The 21,614-nt window shown below is 42.0% G+C and overlaps 1 protein-coding gene across 1 annotated transcript in view; it reads left to right on the top strand.

Moving 5' to 3' along the window:
* Positions 1 to 21,614, top strand: part of LOC118437910 (1-phosphatidylinositol 4,5-bisphosphate phosphodiesterase epsilon-1-like) — a 73,206-nt gene that overhangs the window by 4,627 nt on the left and 46,965 nt on the right. The window contains exons 4-15 of the mRNA XM_035857445.1: positions 59 to 372; positions 12,563 to 12,668; positions 13,741 to 13,888; positions 13,957 to 14,002; positions 14,843 to 15,049; positions 15,641 to 15,813; positions 16,534 to 16,654; positions 17,248 to 17,280; positions 17,346 to 17,617; positions 19,091 to 19,504; positions 20,053 to 20,694; positions 21,305 to 21,505. Of these exons, the coding sequence (XP_035713338.1) occupies positions 59 to 372; positions 12,563 to 12,668; positions 13,741 to 13,888; positions 13,957 to 14,002; positions 14,843 to 15,049; positions 15,641 to 15,813; positions 16,534 to 16,654; positions 17,248 to 17,280; positions 17,346 to 17,617; positions 19,091 to 19,504; positions 20,053 to 20,694; positions 21,305 to 21,505 (2,677 nt within the window). The remainder of the gene's footprint in view (positions 1 to 58; positions 373 to 12,562; positions 12,669 to 13,740; positions 13,889 to 13,956; positions 14,003 to 14,842; positions 15,050 to 15,640; positions 15,814 to 16,533; positions 16,655 to 17,247; positions 17,281 to 17,345; positions 17,618 to 19,090; positions 19,505 to 20,052; positions 20,695 to 21,304; positions 21,506 to 21,614) is intronic.

Raw genomic sequence — 21,614 nt, 5'->3', positions numbered from 1 at the left:
CTAATTGTGCCCTTATTGTTGTCAAACTTTACCCTAAAATTTTGTTGCGTTGCCTCAGCAGGGAAATGGAGGCGGAGAAACAGGCAGCCGCCGCCGCCGCCGCAGCTGCCGCAGCGGCCACGACCAGTGGCGGGGGACCAGGTATGACCGCATCGCCGCACCATTTGACCGTTTCCTCCACCCCATCAAAGCAACAGCAGAGGGGGTCCGTGAGTAAGGGGGGTGGGGGCAGCGGTGGTGGTGGTGGTATGGGTCCCACACCCACGACGGGGACCACCGGGACCACGAAAGGACCCTTTCAGAAGGCTAAATCTAAAGACATTCCAAGCAAAATGACCAGCAAGGTGGCCTCTTCGGGGCAGGATCTTTTAGGTGAGTAAATCCAAAAAGCGGGCATTATTCGGTGCAACTTTTCCCCTTAACATACAGTAATAATTTACATATTCACTACTAGTTCAGGAAGTACATACATGAATGTCTTAAATGATAGTCACCAAATCATATCTAAATTCAAATTTCAAGTTTCCAAATTCAATTACATAACCAATTCATACAGAAATTGGCATAGATACTTAACCAAACCCCACCATATAAAACTTTTAACCAGTAAATCAACCAAATCACATACAGTTTATTAATTTAGTTTTTAACGTATTATACAATACCACCTTAAGATGATAGACTTTTACCTCAACTCACGATTTTGACTAATCCTAGTGGACAAGTAAGTATGTAGTACTTGAAAAACCGTCGTTCGCGTCTGTGGGTGACTGGGCTGAGGGGAAAATTCGGAGAAATTCTCTCTTAATTCATCCGAGAGGCAGATTGGTCTCATTCAAAGAATCAAAAAGGGTGAGATCCAATCCACACCGGTTCGATTAAAGGTAGCTCGTCAGACGGGACACCACGTCGTCTCAATATTTGAGACACACACTTCCGACTTAAATTGGAGAAAGAGCTCCTTCGTCTCGGAGGAGTCTCACCCTCATTTTCTGAGATGATGACGATCGGATGTGTAAAAGTACAAGGAGCGAGTGAGGTTGGAATTGAAATTGAAAATCAACAACAGCGCCGGGGGGGTGGTAAAGACAAGTCGAGAGAGAGACACTCTCTACGTGGGTGTGTATGTATGTACATAGCAACTGCTTGATGATGAAGGACAGACACCAGTAATCATTCCCTCGTCGACGACTGTTTCGTTTTTCTTGCGGGTTTTTCTTGCACGGGAGAGGAAAGCCACGCGAGAAAGTGTGAGGTGCGAGAAATATGCGCCATCTAGGCAAAAGCAGTATGAAGTATTTATACCAGAGCGAAGGAGTTTTTTTAAAAGCTGTACATTTCATGCAGGTCAAAATCTCTACCTGCAAGAAACCACGTGGTTTCCGTTATTTCTTATAAGTGGTTACTTGCACCGGAAACACGTGCGGGAAGACCCGTTTTTTTAATAATTCCAAATATTTTAAGTACATTTTTTAGCCAAAAAATACATTTCCTTATCAATTAACACATGTTAAACGGAGTGTTTCGTTTCTTGCTGGTTTGCCACATTTCTTGCAGTGCGAAACAAGCCACGCAAGAAATGCGAGGTGCAAGAAACTGGGAGAAAGTGCAAGAAATAAGCATTATCTAGCCACCCGCCGTATGGACTATTTACTTCGGCACGGCGTACTTTCTCCCACCTTGCATTTCTCCCAGGTCAAAATATTCACCTGCAAGAAACCACTTATTTCTTGCAAGTGACGCACATAGACCACCACGACCCGTATGATTTAAGGGTCTCCTCCCCAGAGTGGAAAAGTCTCTCCTTTTTTTCTTCTTCTCAGAGGGCATGTTTTTTTTACAGAAGAAGAAAAAGAGAAAGCAGCAGCAGCAGCAATTTTCCGTCCTTTTCTTTCCTTTTTATGACTGTTGGTAGGAAGGAATGGGGAAAACATGGTCCGCATTTGGGGAGAAAATGATGATGGGAAACAACATTTTGTTGTCTCCTTTGTTACCCTTTTTCCTGCCATGTGCATCCAGTCGTCCTTTCGACGCGACTACAATGTCCCCATTGTCAAGTCCAGTCGTCCCAAGTACAAATGCCCATTCCTCCAGAGCGGGATTGTATGTATCTCCAGAGGGCGGATATGTATCTATTATTAAGTTTTTTTGTTTCATTTGACGGTCAAAGTCTCTGGGAAAGTGTTACAAAATTTTGGACAGAGGATAAAAATTTCAATATATTTGTACATAATTTTTTGATAAGTATTTCAAATTTTTTTTTTCGGAAAGAAATTGGACCTGAAAAAAAAATCCTGTATTCAAAAGTATAAATTTTATGGAGATTCATACCTTTTTTTGTAAATATTTTGTCGTCATTTTTCCTAAGTTAGATACATATTTTTCGTACATGCATAACCTCCCTGTGATCATTATTAGCGTTTAATTTGACCAAAATTCTGCTCCAATTCGAACTCAGAACAATGTTTCTTATCACGAATGGAGGAATCTTAAGCCAAGTGGGTATATATTTCGTCGTCTTTTTGTTCCAACATATTACATCCACATTTCGTAAGTAAATACATATCCGTTCCCTGTTCATTATTATTATTTAATTTAACTCGGCCAAAATTCTGCTCCGCTTTTCGAACTAATACGTAGAACAATTTGTTACATCATGAACATTGAGGAATTTTCACTCAAGTGGGTATATATTTTAGCGTCTTTTTTGTAAATACATATCCGTCCCCTGATCATTATTAGTATTTAATTTAACTTGACCAAAATTCTGCTCCAATTCTCATAGAACAATGTGTCATAGAGCGGAATTTAGAGTCAGGTGGGGATATAGGCGAGATAATGGGAGTCAGCACTTACTCGTTCACATTGTTACGACAGCTTTTTCACTCACGCTTCCTCCATTTCTGTACTACGGTTTTGTACTCTGTATACGCAGTGGCCGCGAAAGTCGGTTGGGTGGGGGGCATGGGGGCCCATTACCGAATTTGAGCCTTATTAACAAGTGGCAAGACACGAAATTTTCCTGATTTTCTAGCCAGACAATGCCCCCTCGTCCCCCTCCTTCCGCCGCCACTGGCAGGAGGAGGACGAGAAGCAGCGGCAGCATGAAAAATTACGGTTTTGTACTCAGTGGCCGCGGAAGTTGGAGACAGGGGGACAATTAACATTGCGAAATTTGAGGCTTATTAACACGTGGCAAGCCATAACATTTTCCTAAATACAATGCCCCCCGTGTCCTCCTCACTTCCGCAGCCACTGGCAGGAGGAGGACGAGAATCAGCAGTATGAAAAATTACGGTTTTGTACTCAGTATACTCAGTGGCCGCGGAAGTTGGTTGGAGGACATGGCGGAATTTGAGCCTTATCAACACCTGGCAAGACACGACATTTTCCTAAATACAATGTCCCCCTTGTCCCCCCTCACTTCCGCCGCCACTGGCATGAACAGCCGCATGAAAAATTCATCTCGGAGATCTCTCTTTGTCACGAAATCCCCACTGCGCTCTGATACGATCCTCTCCCTTCGTCCGTATGTGTGCCATCATCTACACAAAACCCGGGTCGAATTTAGCCCGGGCTAAATTTTCCATTAAATTATAAAAGACTTGAAAACAGTTAAGTGAAAGACGGGCTGACTTTTGGATGGACGGGTGGCTGGCTGGCTGGCTGAAGCTTGACTTTCTCCGGAGCAGGATTAACCTGAGTTTGTCCTATTATTATCCCCACCTCTTTTTACTGCCAATAACTTTTTCTTCTTCTTGGCCGTGGTGGTGTTTGGACTTTTAAGACGGTAACAAAACCAGCGTTTATGCATGCTGCGTGTTCCCACTAATTTTGGAGGGACAGGGTCGACAGATAAAGTTTAGGAGGAAGAAGTAAATATGTTGTTTAAGTGAACCCGAGGAACAGAGAGAGAGGAGAAAGTTGTCAGGGTGAAAGTGGGATATGGGTAACGCGTCGAAAGGATGATTCGTCGAATTTAAATACGAACGGGAGAAAGCTATCAGGGTGAAAGTGGGGTATGGGCAACTCGTCGAATTTAAGCACAGAGGGAAGAAAGATGCCATGGTGAAAGTGGGGTATGGGTAATTCGTCGAAAGGGCAACTCGTCGTAAAGGACAAATCGCCGAAAAAGCAATTTGTTGAATTTAAGAATTATTGAACTCGTCGAAAAATTAATTCCCTTTCGACGAGTGACCCTAGACCAATTTCTCACACTGGAAATGAAGAAATCCAAGGTTCGAGAAAGCGCAAGAAATACGCGTCATCTAGCCGCGCGCCGTATGAACTATTTACAGCAACGGGGCGTACTTTCTCCCAGGTCAAAATATTTACAAACACTTTCTCCCTCTTATTTCTTGCAAGTGGTTATTTGCATCCGAAACATCGGTTTAGCAGATAAATACCTGGACAACTTGTCAAACCCTCGACAAAGTCTTGCATATTATGTTCATCGGGCATGGATCGTTTCCGAATTAAAAACAAGGGAATATATATATTTCCTTAAAATTATGAAGGCTCTAAAAGTGGACAAACTTTCTATCATACCAATTTACTCGGGCCACATTCCACCCCTGCATTCTCCCCCGCTTAATACAGTTCAAAGACCACACTTTCCAACCAACCACAACTAAATATCATCGAGAAGGAGGAGGAGGTTGTTGATGATTTCGACCTGTGTGACATCAGTGGCCGCGGGAGGTGTGGGAATATCGGGGACATTGGAGGACCGGGTTTATATAAGATGGGGGAGATGATGCCGACATCGAATAACCGTGGGGACATTGTCTCTCTGTCTTCTCAAGCTTCCGCGGCCACTGCTTTCACCCAGTTTTCGGTACGCGCCAGTGACCGCGGAAGTCGTGGGGACATTAACATTGCAGGATAGGGAAGGGAGGAGTCTATACTTATAAGATTGGGAGATGACGGGGACATGTCTATAACAACCGTTGAGGACATTGTCCCTCTGTCCCCTCAAACTTCCGCGGCCACTGTGAATCCTCCCTTTACATATGCATCCTTAGTCCCCGCGGAAGCCTTGGGGACATTAACATTGTTGGATATGGCAGAAAGGCCGGGTTTATATAAGGTGGGCACTAATAGATGCCGACATGGAACAACCGTTTAGGACATTGTCCACCCTTCCTTCCGCGGCCACTGGTCTGAAATACCTCCCTTGTCCCGCGATGCATCGATTGTCAGCCTGTCGACACTCGTCCTCGGGAGCACTTTAGGACTCAAAGTTTAGTGAATTATTGACTGGATGAGGAGGAGGACGCTGGCTGGCTGGGGTATCACTCTCACCACTTTTTGACTTTGTACTCGGATTTCCACTTACTTTCACTTATGCCTCAGTTATCTCCGCCAACTTGCTGATTGTTGTTCTGGACGGATTTTTAGTTCAGTATATTACTTTCTCACCAAAGCGGAGGAGAGGAAAGTTATACGGAAATGGAGGAGGAAAATAAGACACGACACGTTATTCTGTGTTAGGTACACAGTGTTTCGGGTGAAAGTAATCGCAAGAAATAAAGGGGGGAAGAAAGTGATTTCTTGCAGGGAAATATTTTGATCTGGGAGCATACCTGTTCACTTTCATTCATTCATTTGATTCATTATGATGGTGAATGATAGAGAATGAAAATGAATTTCCTGCTATTTGAGTGAAAATGAATGAAGGATTCAGTCATTTCAGATGAGTGACTGTGAATGAAAATTATTCACCCTATGCTTAATATATGGAGCGAAACAAGAAATGAAGTCCGATGAAGTGAAATTAAATGAAACCAATTTGAACGGAAATGCCTTAATGTGAATAAAAATCTTCAGTCAGAAATTGGGATGACTGACTTTTTGAATGAAAACTAAATTTTTGAACAGGCATGCCTGGGAGAAATGCACGGCGTGAGAAACTAAACACCGCCGCTGTAAAAGGTTCACAAGGCGCGTTACTAGATGGCGCTTATTTGTCGCACTTTCTCCCATCTCGCATTTCTTGCCTTGCTTGCTTTGCACTGCAAGAAATATGGCGAACTCGCAAGAAGCGAAAACTCGGTGAAAGTAGTCATCTGCAAGAAATTAGCGGGGAGAAAGTGGTTTCTTGCAGGTGAATATTTTGACCTGCAAGAAACGTGACAAACTCCGAATAAACGAAACACTGGTTTATGAACAGGGTTAGGCGCCCACCTGGAGAATTTATTCCCTTATTTCCGTACTATCTAAATCCGGATGAGCTGGAGGCAGGGCATTTTTCTGGAAATGGTGTTAAGGTCGTTCTGCTGGAGAAGGGGGAATTTAGCTTAAGGACGTTGTGGGTATTCAAGTCAACTTCGTAAACGCTGTAGAAGTCGCTATGCGATGTTTGCGAAGAGTTACGATTCAACAATGGATCAGGATATTTAATTTTTCCAGAAATATACGAAACAAAAGGACATTCTTTTACACCGTAAACTATTTTTCGTAAACTTATCATCCAGTAAAATTTGCTTTCTCCCCTCATTTTATTTTCAGTTGGTGCATTCTCGTTTAAAATAGGTCATCCATGACACGGAATTTCGCAAACACGGCAAAGTGACGTAAATTGTTGTACATTAGATACATGTGGCAGCCATGGACGCAAAACTTATAACTTCAAATTATGAAGTATAACTTAACTTATGATTATAACTATACGTTGAAATATGGCGTTTCTATGACTATAACTCATAAAATAAGTCACAATTTTAAGTTATAAGTTTTGCGTCAATGGCTGCCCCATGAATCTATTGTTGAGATATAAAGGGTGAAAGTAGTCCTTAATATTGAAGGCTTCTCAAATTTTTGAGATGCTTCTTGTCTCAATTTCCCCACCCGGGCGAAATTTACTAGGGGGGAGAAAGTCGGGGAGAAATTCTTCTCCGATTAAAATCACGCATTCGGAGTAATGAATAATTGGATTATTAGATTTTCATCTGTCAACAAATTAGAACTGGGAGGTGGTGAACATGGCTCAAATTTGCATATTTTTTTCTTCCCAACATTCCCAATTTGTCGGGAGGTAGTTCGGTTTTCCTGTTTCTCTCCTCTCCACTTTTTTTGCGGTGCATAATAACCAGATCCCATCAACCGGGTGGAAATTGCCTCTCAGAAGGCGTGTATTTATTTTAATTTACTTTTTTATCCTCGACTTTTTTATGCCTCATCGTCGTCCTCCCGTCCATCGCGAGATTTAGGGCGGCGTGTTGTTAGTCATGATTCGTTTACATTGTGTGCAAGGAGATGGAGAGATGCGCAATAAAATGAGATAAAGATCGACTACGCGTGGATGAGAAGAGTGTGTGTAGATGACTTTTACTTTAGTGTTTAGTAGTGTAGAGGTAGGGTTCGTAACGGAGGGTTTTTTTTTAATTTAAATTAATTTAATTTTTAATTTTTTGTACATTTATCGTTTCGCAAACTTTTAATTTGTGCCAATGTTACGACGCTAATTAGTTGACTACGAGATTGCGCGTCATAACCTCTGTCTGTGAAAAAGTCTCTTATTTAAAAAATCAAACCATAATAAGACGTAAAAAAATGTAATTTTGGATGATGTTCATCTATTTTGTTAAGTAGGCTTTTTTCAAATTCGCAAACCAAGAAAATTTAGCGTGTCCACAGAATTTGCCAAGCTTGGAAAATTTCTTAAAATTTTATATTTGTTTGTCATGAATTTACTTATACCATGACGAAAGATTATTTTTACCAAATTATGTAGTTGACGTGAATCCACCCAGAGAAAAGTCGCTCAAAACTACTGACGCAATTCACGCAGTCATTTGTAACTTGTAAAATCTGTGTATTTTGTACCATGATTTTAAAAATTGCTACAAAATAAAAAGCCGCCGCCTTGATTTGAGCAAGCTTAAAAAAAATTTGGAGCTAATTTTTGTTCGAAATATTTCCAAAATTTTGTAAAAATTTGTATATAGGTTTACGGATTTTGCAATGTTACCAAAGCCTGTGTGAATTTCCTCATTAATTGCATGATTTAAACAAATTTCAATGTACCAAGTTTACAAAAAGAATTTGTACTCTAATTTTTCTCGAAATATTTCCAAGATTTTGTAAAAGTTTGGATATTTAGAGATTGTTATTAGAGAGTTGATGAGTAGATGTTGTTAGAGATTTAGAGAATGTTACCAATGGGCCCTCCTGAATTGTGTCAAAATAGGATAAAACGTTATTTTGTAAGTGAATAAAAAATGTGCACCCTGTCCGCCTCGCACCCAGTTTTTCCTGGGAAAGATTAAGATGTAAACTGGCTCTTGAAACTTTTCTCTCTCATAAAGCAAGCAAGATGAAACACGTTAATGCCACGAACTGACATCTTCCCCGGTAAATATGTACGACATACTGCTCCCTTCATGTGTCTACCAGTGGCCGCGGAAGGGTGAGGGGACAATGTCCCCACGGTTGTTCGATGTATGTCCCTCCATCTCCCCATCTTTAATAAACCGTTCTTAATGTCTCCACGACTTCCGCGGCCACTGGATTGTCTCAAAAACTGGGTGAAAGTGAGTCGTTGGGAGGAATCAGTGGCCGCGGAAGTTTCAGGGGCAATGTCCCCACCTTTTACAAACCCCTCCCTCCCCTATCCCACAATATTAACGTCCCCCAATGTCCCCACGGCTTCCGCGGCCACTGGCATGTCTCAAAAACTGGGTGAAAGTGAGTGAGTCGTTGGGGGGAATTATTTGTGCATTTTGCATGATTCCATTATGAAAATTGTGCCCGGGTTGGTTGGGTGGGATCGGGGAACTGATTTATTTAGGAGGACGAGCACTTATCATTTCTCGTGTTGGTTGGGAGAAGAGAAAGTTGTTACTAATTGTGAACGATCGTTTGTCTTTATTACGACCCCATCTTTCCTCTTTAGTCGAAAATGCTCCTTCTCCTCCTGCCTTATGGATGAAGGAGGAGAAAAACTGCTCGAATTTATGAATAACTCAGAACAACAACGGGCCTTATCCTCTGGCTTGGTGTGTCTATACTTGTGTGGAGTGTAAGCAAGCAGGAAGGTGGTGGTGCTAGTGCTCCGTCTGAGTCGGGATGATTGAACTCGGAATTTTAAGGTTTCTTTTCTGGTGGAGAGGGATTAGGTGACAAGGGTTTTTTGATGGTTGGAGGAGTGTGGATTCAAATTCGGGATTTTTGAGGGTTCGAGACCTTAAAATAGGAATTTAGGCTTGTACGAGATGTTAAAATCAGAAATAGATTTCAGAAATTTCAGAGATTTCAGAATCAGAAATAGAGATTTTTTTGCGGGGTTGGAGACATTAAAATTCGTCTTGTTTGAGATATTAAAAGTCGAAATTGAAATTTTTCGGATCCGAAAGGTTAAACTCGAATTTAGAATTTGTTTTAATCGCGACATTAAACATCAAAATGGAAATTTTGGGGATCCAATACGTTAAAATAAGAATCTAAAATTCGTCTTATTTGCGATATTAAAAGTCGAAATTGGAATTTTTCGGATCCGAGAACTTAAAATTGGTCTTATTCAAAATTTTAAAACCTGAATCTGGAATTTTTCTGCCGAATGCCAAAACCCGGCTCAACTCAGCTTCGTGAGGAGCACCCTAAGTGTGCCCCACTATACTAAGTATGTACATAGCTGTACATGCTGCTGCTGGGCTTACTTTCACCTTGGTCGTTCCTTATCTGCGAGGCATCACACCAGACTTTCACTGACTCGGCAATTATGGTCGTAATAATCACGGGATTTTCTCATCTCTACTCCACTCCGCTCTCTGGTGTATAGTCAGTTGTGGGTTTTTAATTATGATGAGTTGATGCCACGAGGTACGTACAGACAAACAGCCAATTCCCTCGAGGAGGAAAAGAATGAACGTGTTCAGATCATACCAGTCTGAGTGAAAGTGTTGCCTTATTTATGACGAGGTGCTGGATGGATGGGGACAGTGGCCGCGGAAGGAAGGGTGGAGACATGGGGACAATATGCCCTCACGGTTGTTCGATGTATGTATCATCTGCCCATCTTATATAAACCCGTATCTTTTCTTATTATCCTAAATGTCCCCGATGTCCCCACGGCTTCCGCGGTAACTGGATGCGGGTTGCGTTAGTTATAACGAGCTTGAAGACGAATGAATGCGGACAATGGCCGCGGAAGGACGTGGGGACAAAGGGACGATGTCCCCACGATTTGCATCTTATAAAAACCTCTGCCTCCTCAATTCTACAATATTAATGTCCCCACGGCTTCCGCGGCCACTGATAACGAGGTGGAGGCTGGATCGCTGGATCCCACAATGGCAGCGGAAGGAAGTGTGGGGACCGAGGGACAATTTCCCTACCGTTATGCGATGTCTGTCTGTCTTATATAAACCCGTCCCTTACATATTATCTTAAAACTTTAATGTCCCCCAATGTCCCCACGGCTTCCGCGGCCACTGAAGACGGAAGTAGGTATTTAGGAGAAAGTCAGTCCTGCCTGCCTGCCTGGTTGGTTGGTGGGGGATCAACATGTGTTTATTTATGCGTACGTACATACAAAAACATACGTGTTCCGGACGGAATCAAATTGAATCGTTCAAATCTTATCAACTTTATGGACACGTTTATTGGATAAGAATTGTTGGTGGGGGGAAATAAATTGGGCGTTTTATTTTTATGCGGAGAGAAATAATAAGAAGTGAAAGCTGTATTTTTAGGTTTCATTTCTTGCCGGTGGACTACATTTTTTGCATTTTGCAATATTTTGTTGCACATTTCATGCAGTGCAAAGTAAGAATTGCGAGGTGGGAGAAAGTGCGAGAAATAGGCGCCATCTAGCCACACGCCGCATGAAGTATTTACCGCGGCGGGACATATGTTTCTCCCACCTTGCATTTCTCCCAGGTCAAAATATTCCCCTGCAAGAAACTACTTTCTTTCTCCCCCTTATTTCTTGCACGTGGTTACTTACTCTCACCCGAAACACTGGTCGTACATATTTTGCCGTAGAAAATTGAATAAGAAATTGTCAAAACAAATTACGAATTGTGAATGTAATTTCTACATTTATTAAATATCCGTACATTTTTCTTAAGGTACGTTTACACAAAAATGTACTCCTTCAAATGTGTCATCAATACTTAAGATATAGCAAGTTGGTAAAGAGTGAAAGATCTTCTTATTCTTGGCCTGGTCCCCAGTGAAAGTCACACTTTTCGTGCCATGCTTTTCTAGTAATGAGACTTTTGTTCCACGACAATGTCCCCACGGTTGTTCGATGTCCGCATAATTTGCTCATCTTATATAAGCCTATCCTACAATGTTAACGTCCTTAAACGGTTTCCAGAAAATTTATCCGGCCTTGAAAACTTTAAACGCGAATAAGTAATTGGTCTTACCCCCAATCTCAGATTTTGAAGTTCCCACATTTTTTTGAACTATTTGTGCGGCTTCATAATAGTCCATCTTGTCGCAAATTACCCCAAGCCACCCACGTACAGGATCCATACCCATCCTCCCGGCTGGACCGACCCACCCGTCTGCCGGGGTTTGGTTTTAGTTCGAGAATGCGATAATCGCCTCTCTGAGAGATGTGATACCCGGGCAGACGCCACCCTGCCAAAATTCGGTGAGACTTGCTCCACCCGGATTTCAATATTTAATGACATTTGTGCCTCCTCTGTAAAACGGTGGGATAAATGGCAGGCAGGCAGACAGTAGTTTGTTCTCTAATCTGCCCTGTCACGTCCAACTTCACGAAATGAGGAGCTGTTTGTATGTATGTGTTCCTAAAGGAGGAGGAGATGCCTCGGTATTTTTCACCTCTCCGAACTTGCGGTTTTCCACGATGATCATCATGATGCAGACTTTACAGTTAAAGTGGAAAGTTTCACGGCCCAAGGTTCGAAAGGTAGCAGACTTGTCTTGGGGGGAAGATCAGTAGTTGGTTGGTGAGGTCTCAGAGACAGTTCCCACGCCCAGGAATACCGTAGCACACCGATTGGGGGGCGTGCATGTGTAACGGGATGAAAAAACGTAGATTTTTAATTTTTACACTTCACAAGGGACGTCTCCCATGGGATACACTCCGATATTGGGCAAATAAGTGTCAATCGATGACGAATTTAATTTGTATGAAATTTTGGAAAGATAAGATTTCCCAATGGGCACGTTTGGCCGATATAGCTGCATTCGAAGAGGAGAAAACGTGCCTTAAAGTCGACAAATTTTACACTTTTCGAATTTACTATGCATTTTCTCCTCTTTGGATGCAAATATCTCGGCCAAACGTACCATTGGGTGATCGTGTCTTTCCCAAATTTCATACTAATCAAATTCGTCATCAATTGACACTACCTTCCGAAAAATCCGAGAGCACCCGCTGAGAAATCTCCCTTGTCACTGAAGCTGTTAACCTTAAGATAACCGACCTAAAACCCCACCTTTTTGATTCCATAATACATGCACGTCCCCATCCAGGTCACACCAACACCACAGACATACCCCAGAAAATTTCTTGCACCAAAAACTGCCAAGGGCTTCTTCTTCCTCTCTCTAAAAACTTTGTGTGTCTCTTATAATTTAGCCGTTCTGGAGCCTGCTGTCGGACCAATCGTAAATATTTTGCACAACGCTGTCACTTTGTATAAACGAACTATTGGATCTCGTCAAATATGTACGCCATCCGTCAGGTAAGCCCAAGTCTTGTCTGGTCTGGTCTCATTACTCTTTTACATGCCCGTCATTCCTGCTTCCTCTCTCTCGCTGGGTGCCCATCTGCCAATTAAAATTTCAAATCCCGTCATATTTCGAAAGCCAGGTGGTTTGGTTTGGTTTGGTTTTCCATTTCATGAAAAGTTTTTCTCCGACGACGCCGTCGTCCTTTCAAATTCAAAGTTTACTTTCTTTCGAGAGACTTGTTCGGTTTCAGACAGGTTTTGTTTCCCATTTGCTTTTCGCTTTTCAAGAGGTGGAGCCAGAGGTTTCTTTGTTTGAGGAGGGAAAAGTTTTAGTTGGGAGGGAGGTTGGGAGGTGGTACGCAGTGGCCGCGGAAGGGGGAGGGGAAAGGGGACAGGGGCAATGGGGTGTTTGATGGTCTGCCCATGTTAGGCAAATCTGTACCTACCCTATATTAGAATTTTAACGTCTCCGGATGTCCCCAAGGTATTAGATATGTTCCCAGGGTATTAGATGTCCCCAGATCTTCCCAGGGTATTATATTCCCCAGATTTCCCCGGATATTAGATGTCCCCAGATCTTCCTGGGTATTAGATGTCCCCCGTTGTCCCCAGGGTATTAGATTTCCCCAGGGTAGTAGATGTCCCCAGATGTCCCCGGGGTATTAAATGTCCCCATCATCTCCCCATCATCTTCTACAAACCCCTTTCTCCCCTCTTTCACAATATTAACGTCCCCCACATGTCCCCAAAGTTTATTCAAATCCACATCTTATACTCACCCCTCGTCCTCCAATACTAACATCCCTCTTGTCCCCTCCCCGCACCTTCCGCGGGCACTGCTTACTTACTAAATTTTAGATAATAGGGAATTTGAAACCAAACGAGTTTGGTTGGTTGGCAGTCTAGCGAGTTCATTTGCGTCCCCCACTTCACCCGAGAGAGAGAGAGAGTGAGTGAGAGAGTGCGAGTGTCGTGTCCATGACGAGGGTGGCTGATCACCCTCCTCAGTTTTACTTGGGTCGTTGTCCCGCGGACAGCTCGGTCTGATATTCTTCTTGTTCTTGTCCTTTGTTCTTACGATTAGACGAAGGACCTGCAGTGCTCACTGTTTGCAATTGCTGAGTGCGAGAATCCTTGTCTTCCTCGTGCATGCTCCCGCCGTCCAGAAATCTTTGGTGAGTGATGCGCCTCTTCGAATACTTATCGCCGCCTTGGACGCGACACATGACCCGGTAAGATAAGCGAACAAGATAAGTCATATATTTCGATAAGATGGAATTAAATGTTTACATGTATTTAGCAACTGCTCTGTCTCGTGCTGCAAATCTTGGCAACTTTGGCCTTGGGTGAGTTTTCGATGAGGATAAGCTTGATGTATATTTATGGATAAGGGAGAAAGTTGCGATTTTTTAGAAATTTCGGAAATTTTCATAATTTTTGGTTCGATGTTAATTCCAAAGAAATATGCATACAGAGTTTACGAGAGAGAGAAAAAAAATGAGCAAAGTGAATATTTTTTTTCAAAATTTGTTTGACTTTCACTTCAAGATGCATTGAAGCACCTGCTTAAATTGAGGAGAAACTGACTTTTTCCGGATTATTCTTGTTTTTTAACGGATTTCCGAATTTTTTTGGTCTCGTACTTTTCATAAAAAAATGAAACCTGCATTTAATGGGCATCTTGTCTTTTTTGGTGGGGTTTCTCTCATGGAAAATCTGTGAGGCCAGTTTTCTTTGAAGTTTTTTTTATATGAAACTCTACCTTTGATTGAACCGTGCAGGTGCTGAACTAGGTTTCTGCACAGCACAGAGACAGATTTAGCTGATTTCTTATAAGAACGGTTTTTTGTCTCATATTTGTGACGGAATAAAGTAAAATTATAACACAAATTACAAATATTTCTTTATTTCAAAATTTGCATTTGATTGTCAAATTTTATAAATGTATTTCATTCATATCTTTCATTAAATTGATAAATTACAAATCAAAAAGTTAGTTTGGCTTCCATTTTCAGCCCTTTTTTTCTCTCTAAAACTTTAAAGGTTACACGTTTTTTGTCTCAATTTTGGAAGTAAACACTGATATTAATTCCGTTCTAAAGATCGATTAAAATCTAAAAAATTTTAAAATCTCTCTAAAAACGTAAATTAAATTTGTAATTAATCCGTGACCTTTTGACCTTTAGACCCCGCCCATCACAAAGCGTTGATGGACGCCGGGGTGGCGGACGCCCTGCCACCCCTGCTCCTTCCGGCGGACGAATTTTTCTACACGAACCATACGACTTTGTTTGCCCGATATGTGAAACATCACGCGGCCCGATTGCTCGTCTATTTAGGCCTCCATCACAGGTCGGCCTTAAGGATCAGCGTTTTCGACCTTATCACGGCAGGTTTGTGGAGTAAACATAATTTTTTTAATGAAATTTAAGCTTAACGTAGGACTGCATGGGAATCGTAAAAATCTGCGCAGTTTTAATGATTACTCGCTTGTTGGAACTTATTTTAAAATTCTAAACGATAAATTTGTTAAAAATTGAAATGTAAAATTTAACGTGGGACTTATCGTAAAAATCAGCATATTTTTAATCATCTCTGGGAACTTCATCTGTATTTTTAAATTCTGGCGAATTTGTAGAGCAGTTCGGTTCCTATTTAAAAAAAATACCCTCCAGATTTTGACACTTTTTGGCGGAGGAGATCTCAAGGTTAAGAAACCTTCAGAAAAATTGGAACTCGTCGAAACTCGAAACTTAAAAAACTCGACGCCATTCCATCGATCAACTCACTGAGGACAAATTTGTCGTTCAGAATTTTAAAATAAGTTCCCAGAGCGGAGAAATGATTAAAAATGTGGTAATTTTGGTGATGAGTCGTCAAGGGCTACGTTAAATGTATAGCGATTGATAATAACTTTGGTATTTTGTGAAATAAAAAAATTAGATTTTACACTAAAAAAAATCCTAAAAATTTGCATTGTCCAGACGAATCCACTATATCGAGTGGGACCTTGGGGAATGAAGACTTGTACATCACGTGGACCTGTGCCACGCCTCCGCCCGTGCTTGGCCACCCCACCCAAGGCAGCGGCGGACTGCCCCCGATCATTGCAATGTCCGTGGAATCAACGCTTATCAGAGTCCTGAAATCGCTCGAGGTAAAAAAAATAAGTGAACCGGGTAAAAAGAAAAAGTGGTCATTTCTTCTTTCATGTTGAAGTGGTGTCCACTTGAAAAACGAGGTTCGAGTCCATGTTTTTTTTATTCCAGGGTTTATTTGATATAAAAAAATACACCTTTTATTAAAACACCCAACAAAAATAATTAAATTTCCAACTAAGAAATAATTAAAAATTTCAATTCGAAATCTTGATCCTTGCTTAATTTAAATTTTACAATAAATAAGAAGGCATTTGTATTTAGTCAACAACCAATTTATTTATTTTGCAACACCTTTCATTAAAACACCCAACAAAAATAATTAAATTACCATAATCAAGAAATAATTGAAAATTTCAATTTGAAATCGTTATGCTTAATCTAAATCTTATTTATAATGAGGCATTTTACGCCAACCTTCGTATATAAGTCCGAAATCACGTAAACTTGAGAAATTAGGAACATCTCGTGGGTAATTTTTGCTTATGAACTTAAGAAAATACACAAAAGGTATGTTTTTGGTTCGTACGCTGATCTTATCCTTAGTAAACTTACATTGTTACGGAATTACAAAGACTGACTGACTGACTGACTTTGACAAAAAACCGTGGTCATTTCTTCTTTCATGTTGAAGTGGTGTCCAGTGATCCACTCAAGAAAATCGTGTAGACATGGTTTTGAGTGCATGTTTCTTATTTTATTTTTTTGTGGTTTTTTAGGGCGGCGGAGGTGCCCCGGGGTCGCCGTACTTGAGAGAGCAGCCTTCCAACTGGATGAACCAAAGTCCGAGTCGAAACTGCTTCAGCCCTGTCCTCCACTTCAGAAGACATTCCGCTGAAAGTAAGAAATTCACTGGGATGGAGTTCAGATCAATGTTTGTAACTTGGTGAACTGAACTCTGTAAACTTTTTGGTTATCCAAGTTTGCAAAGGTTACGAAGGAAAATCTTGTAAAAACGGGTAAACTATTTGGTTTACTCAGTTACAAATATATATCTGCTTTCATTTTACCGGAAGTAATAAATTGACTGAGACGATTCAGAGAGCAATATTTGTAATTTGGTGAACTTAATAAAATTTGGTTACCCAAGTTTGCAAAGGTTACGAAGGAAAACGTAAAACCTGGTAAACTACAAGCCTTACATGGTTTACGGAGTTACAAATATCTGCGTACATTAAGACTTATACAGTTTACTTCTGAGTTACAAATATCTACTTTCACCCTGGCGAAAGTACTGAATTCATTTGTATTCAGATCAATATTTGTAACTTTGCGTACTTAATAAAATTTGGCTACCTAAATTTGCAAAGGTTACGAAGGAAAATCTTATAAAGTATCTACAAGACTTACACGGTTTACCAAGTTACAAATATCCGCGTGAATTAAGACACAAGTTTCCCATTTTCTTTAACCCGTTTTTTCAATTATTTCAGGCCGTCGGGACAGCATGGGAGGCCCTGAGCTGGGTAAGTTTCTGCTAATACAAAAAATCTGAAAATTTCCGGGAATTTACTAACTTTTTTTCGGACAGACCCCGGATTCGTACGGACATTTCAAGCCTGTTACCCGGGCGTCGTGCACCCCACAATTTTACTTCGCCTCCTCCTCCACCGCCTGCTGAGTACGGGGCTGGCCCTGCGACGGTGGAAAAGTTGTGCGTCTCGAGCTTCATTTGCCTCCGCGTATTCCGGCCATTCTGGACACTCCATTTTTTCCGTCTTCTCCGGAGAGTCCAGAACCTCTCGCAGTCGAGCTTCTAGCACCGACGAGTCTGTACCTTTAACCCTGCGACGAAGAAGACAAGTATGTGAATGTGCATAAATTATGTGACGCAAAAATGCCAATTTTTGTCCGTGTCAAGCCGTTATCTGTTAATTTGACTATTCAATTTAACTATTTGATCGACATTTATGACGAATCTGTACCTTTAACCCTGCGACAACGATGACAAGCCTGGTGGTGTTTGCTAACTTATAAGGGACGTCTCCCAACGGATGCTCTCCGATTTTTGGCAAAGTAGTGTTAATTAAGGACAAAGTTAATTAGTATGAAACTTGCGAAAGACACGATTTCCCAATCGGCACGTTTTGCATCCGGAGAGGAGAAAATTCCATAAATTTTACACTTTCCAAATTTACTCTTTAAAAAATTCTGAAAATACAAGGTTTAAAAAATCCTATTCTTGCTGTTAACAAACTATGTATTTTTCTTGGTTTATTAATTAACTAATTAATGCAGGTCTCCTAGCATATGCTCCCAGATTTTGTGTAAATTAATGTTAATCGATGACAAGTTTGATTAGTAAGAAATTTGCGAAAGACGCAATTGAAATTTGCGATCTCCGGAAATAGGAGAAAAGGTGTAAGAGTGTAAAATTTGTCGACTTTACTGCGCGTCTTCTCCTATTCGGATGCAAATATTTCGGCCAAATGTGACCATTTAGAGGCGAAGAGCTTCGGGTGAAAGTAGAGAGGAGAAAAACTGCCCCGCAAACCCATAAATTTTATTTCCAAATTCATCCACGCTATTGATTTCTTTGGATTCAATTTATTTATTTACGGGCAGTTTTTCTCCGCTCAACTTTCACTCCAAGATTACAATCTAATCTGTACCCGATCCGTCGAAACTCGTGGTTTTCTTGAGAGAGAGAAAGGCTTGAAATAATTTCGGGGTCACAGTGTTTCATTCCTTTCATATTTGCCCCATTTCTTGCAATGCAATGCAAGCACTGTGAGAAATGCGAGATGCAAGAAACTGGGAGAAAGTGCAAGAAATATGCGCCATCTAGCCACGCGAAACGCGACCTATTTATCGTGGCAGGGCGTAGTTTCTCCCACCTTGCATTTCTTCCAGGTCAAAATGCACACCTGTAAAAACGGTTTCTTGCAAGTTTGCCACATTTCTTACACTGCAAATCAGGAAATGCAAGAAATTCGAGGTGCAAGAAACTGCAAAAAATATGCGCCATCTAGCCACCCGCTATATAAAGTTTTTACAGCAACTTTCTCCCGCCTTGCATTTCTCCTAGATTAAAATATTCCCCACTTTCTCCTCCTTATTTCTCCCAAGTGGTTACTTCCTCACCGAAACCCTGCGGCCCCTGTCGTATCCCGTGTAGCGTGTAAAACCCCCAAAAAAGAAACATTTCCTCCTTGTAAATTCAATCCAATTGAACTTGACTAGTAGTGGGACTTGACTCACTCACTCCGACCCCGAGTCACTCACTCACTTTCTCCTGCTTTCTCCTTGATAGATTTATTTTTTGTCAATTTGCAGGTGAGCTTGACGGTGGATTGTACCTCAGTGACAAACCCGGAAGGCGAGGATTCCTCGATTTTGCACGAATTGGAGGAAACCACGTCACCCGCAGAGGCCCGGGATGTCATCTCCCCCACGAAGAAGGGGGGCACGATTCGTGGGATATTTTCCAAGTGGCGGTCCTCCAGTCAAGAGGCCAGCGTGGACAAAGGGGACCCCGACGCCCACAGGCTCCTCTTGGCCGAGAGCGGAGGCGGCGGCGGCGGCGGGGGAGGGAAACAGAGGGAAAGCTCAATTTTTGGACTGCTCCCGCTCGCCGCGTTGAGGGCGGCGGCGTCCCGGGAGAATTTGGATGATGGGGGAAACGGCGCGAGTGTGGTGAACAGTCCGGGCGCGTCGCCGGGGGGGTCGCCGTCGTTCTTGTCGAAGCAGGTATGCATACACAAAGTCTGTACTAGGCAGAAAGAGAGGCAGAGAAATGTAACAAAAGGTGTTTATGTAAAGAATTTGAAACTTTGGGATAATTTTTGAAAATATTTGTAGAAAATTTTGTTTCCTATAGAATTTTTCGATATTTAACCTTTGTGACCTGTTATTAAGGGGTTTCATCTCTTAATATTTCATCTTTGGGAGGCCCCAACGAGGGTTTTCAGCATTTCTAGGATGCACGGACGGACACGACAAAAACCTTCTTCGGGGGTGGGGAGCCTCCTAAAGATGAAACAATGATGTTACTAAGGGATGAAACCCTTTAATAATAAGTCACAGAGGTCAAATGTCGAAAAATTTTCTATTAATGTTTTCAAAATTATCCCAAAGTTTCAAATTATTTGTATAAAATTTCAAGCACCTTTTGTTACTTTGCTCCCTCTCTCTCTTTTTCACGGGCACAGAGTTTGTGTCGCACAGTACACAAGTTTTTTTATATAATAAATCAGAGAAAGTCTCATTTAACCTGGAAAAAATTTCACTCCTTTCAGAGTTTCCGGTTTGGCAGCCTCCACCAAAAAACCAAGACCCGTCGCCTCAGTCGAAACCGTTCTTTAGACGTCGCTCCGGAAGTCATCTCTCCAAAAGACACCCCGGAAGAAGAAATCTACGCTTTTCAACGCCGCCTCCAAAACATTCCTGACTTTTCCGACACTTCCGTCGAACCCCCTTCACCCCCCGCGATTCCGCCCGCCTCGCCGCGCCCGCGGTCACGCTCCGTGCCAAAGGTCACGTTGGAAGCGCCGTTGCCCATTCTGCCGGGAATTTCGACGTCGCCGCCGCCCACGTCGCCCACGTCGCCATCCGACATGCCGTTTATGCCGTTGCCCTCGACGGCCCACCTGCTCAGCCCTTCCTCCCCGGTGCGGGGGTTCCCCACCTCGTTACCCCAGCCGATCCCCGCCCCCCCGCCGAGTCCCGGCTTGTTGACGCCACACTCGCCGAAAGCGGGGTCCTCGAGGGGTCCGAGTCCCTTTGACGATAAGGGATCGGCGGGAGGGGGGAGTGCGAATGATCGAAATGACAATAGTAGGAGGAACTCGGTGTCCCCCAGTTCGGGGGGGAGGAGACATGATAGCATTTTTATATCGGATATGCCAATGATGCACAGGGCGGTGTTGCTCTTTGTGGAAGTAAGTGGAGTTTGAGGGAGGACCGAGTTCACGTCAAATTTGTAACTGCGTTATGTTTATAAGTTTACACACATTTTTGTAAAATATTTGCTGCTAAGAAAATGCGTAACCTGCGTAGAAAGCACTGGGGCTTCCTTGTGAATTTTAGTTCGGTGCTAACACAGTTTTTGTGTCAGGTTATTCGAATTTTTAAAAATTGCAAAATTCTGGACTTGAATAAATCTATAGTTTTTAATTTGTAACTCTTAACAAGGCTAAAAATACAGGGTAAATTTTTCGATTTCTTAACAAGTTCGGTTTTTTCGAATGTGTTTAAAAATTCGAATAAACTAACACAAAAGCTGTATTATCATCGATATAATTCTACATTGCAAAAATTTTGACCCCGATTTCAACTGAAAATGCAAATATCAAACATGAATTATTTACGCACTTGAATTAACGAATTAACACCATGCTTTTGAAAGGCGTAAGTTTCGTAAAAGTTCGCAATTCAATTTTCCTTAGAAATGTGCGTAAGAGTTCGTAAGCTTGTACGAGATTGCAAAAGTTGGCGTGAATTCCCTAACTGTGTGTGGAAAAAACTAAATTTTGATTTTTCCCTCTGCAGGACTGGATAACTACGGCGCGACCGCAAGGAAAAAGTTGTGTGATTCGAGAGCTAAAAGACTTCGTGGCGCGGGTGTCGTCTTGTGGACCGCCGTACCTCCGCTGGGCCGACCATATCCGGATCCTATGCCCAGCCTTGGTCCAGGAGGAGGAAGCCCATGAAATCGAGTCGCTCGAAGCGATCAAATTAGACTATTGGGAGGTATCATGTCACGTGTCAAATAAATTTGCATATTTACTAACTCGATAACAATGGGTACTATTTAATTGATCATAATTTAACACTTTTTGCAACCATAATTACTACTTTT

This window comes from Folsomia candida, unplaced genomic scaffold (genome assembly GCF_002217175.1).
Source record: "Folsomia candida strain VU population unplaced genomic scaffold, ASM221717v1 Fcan01_Sc017, whole genome shotgun sequence".
Lineage (NCBI taxonomy): Eukaryota > Metazoa > Arthropoda > Collembola > Entomobryomorpha > Isotomidae > Folsomia > Folsomia candida.
Note: the sequence above shows the minus strand (reverse complement) of the source record. Positions and strands in the feature narration are given on the sequence as shown.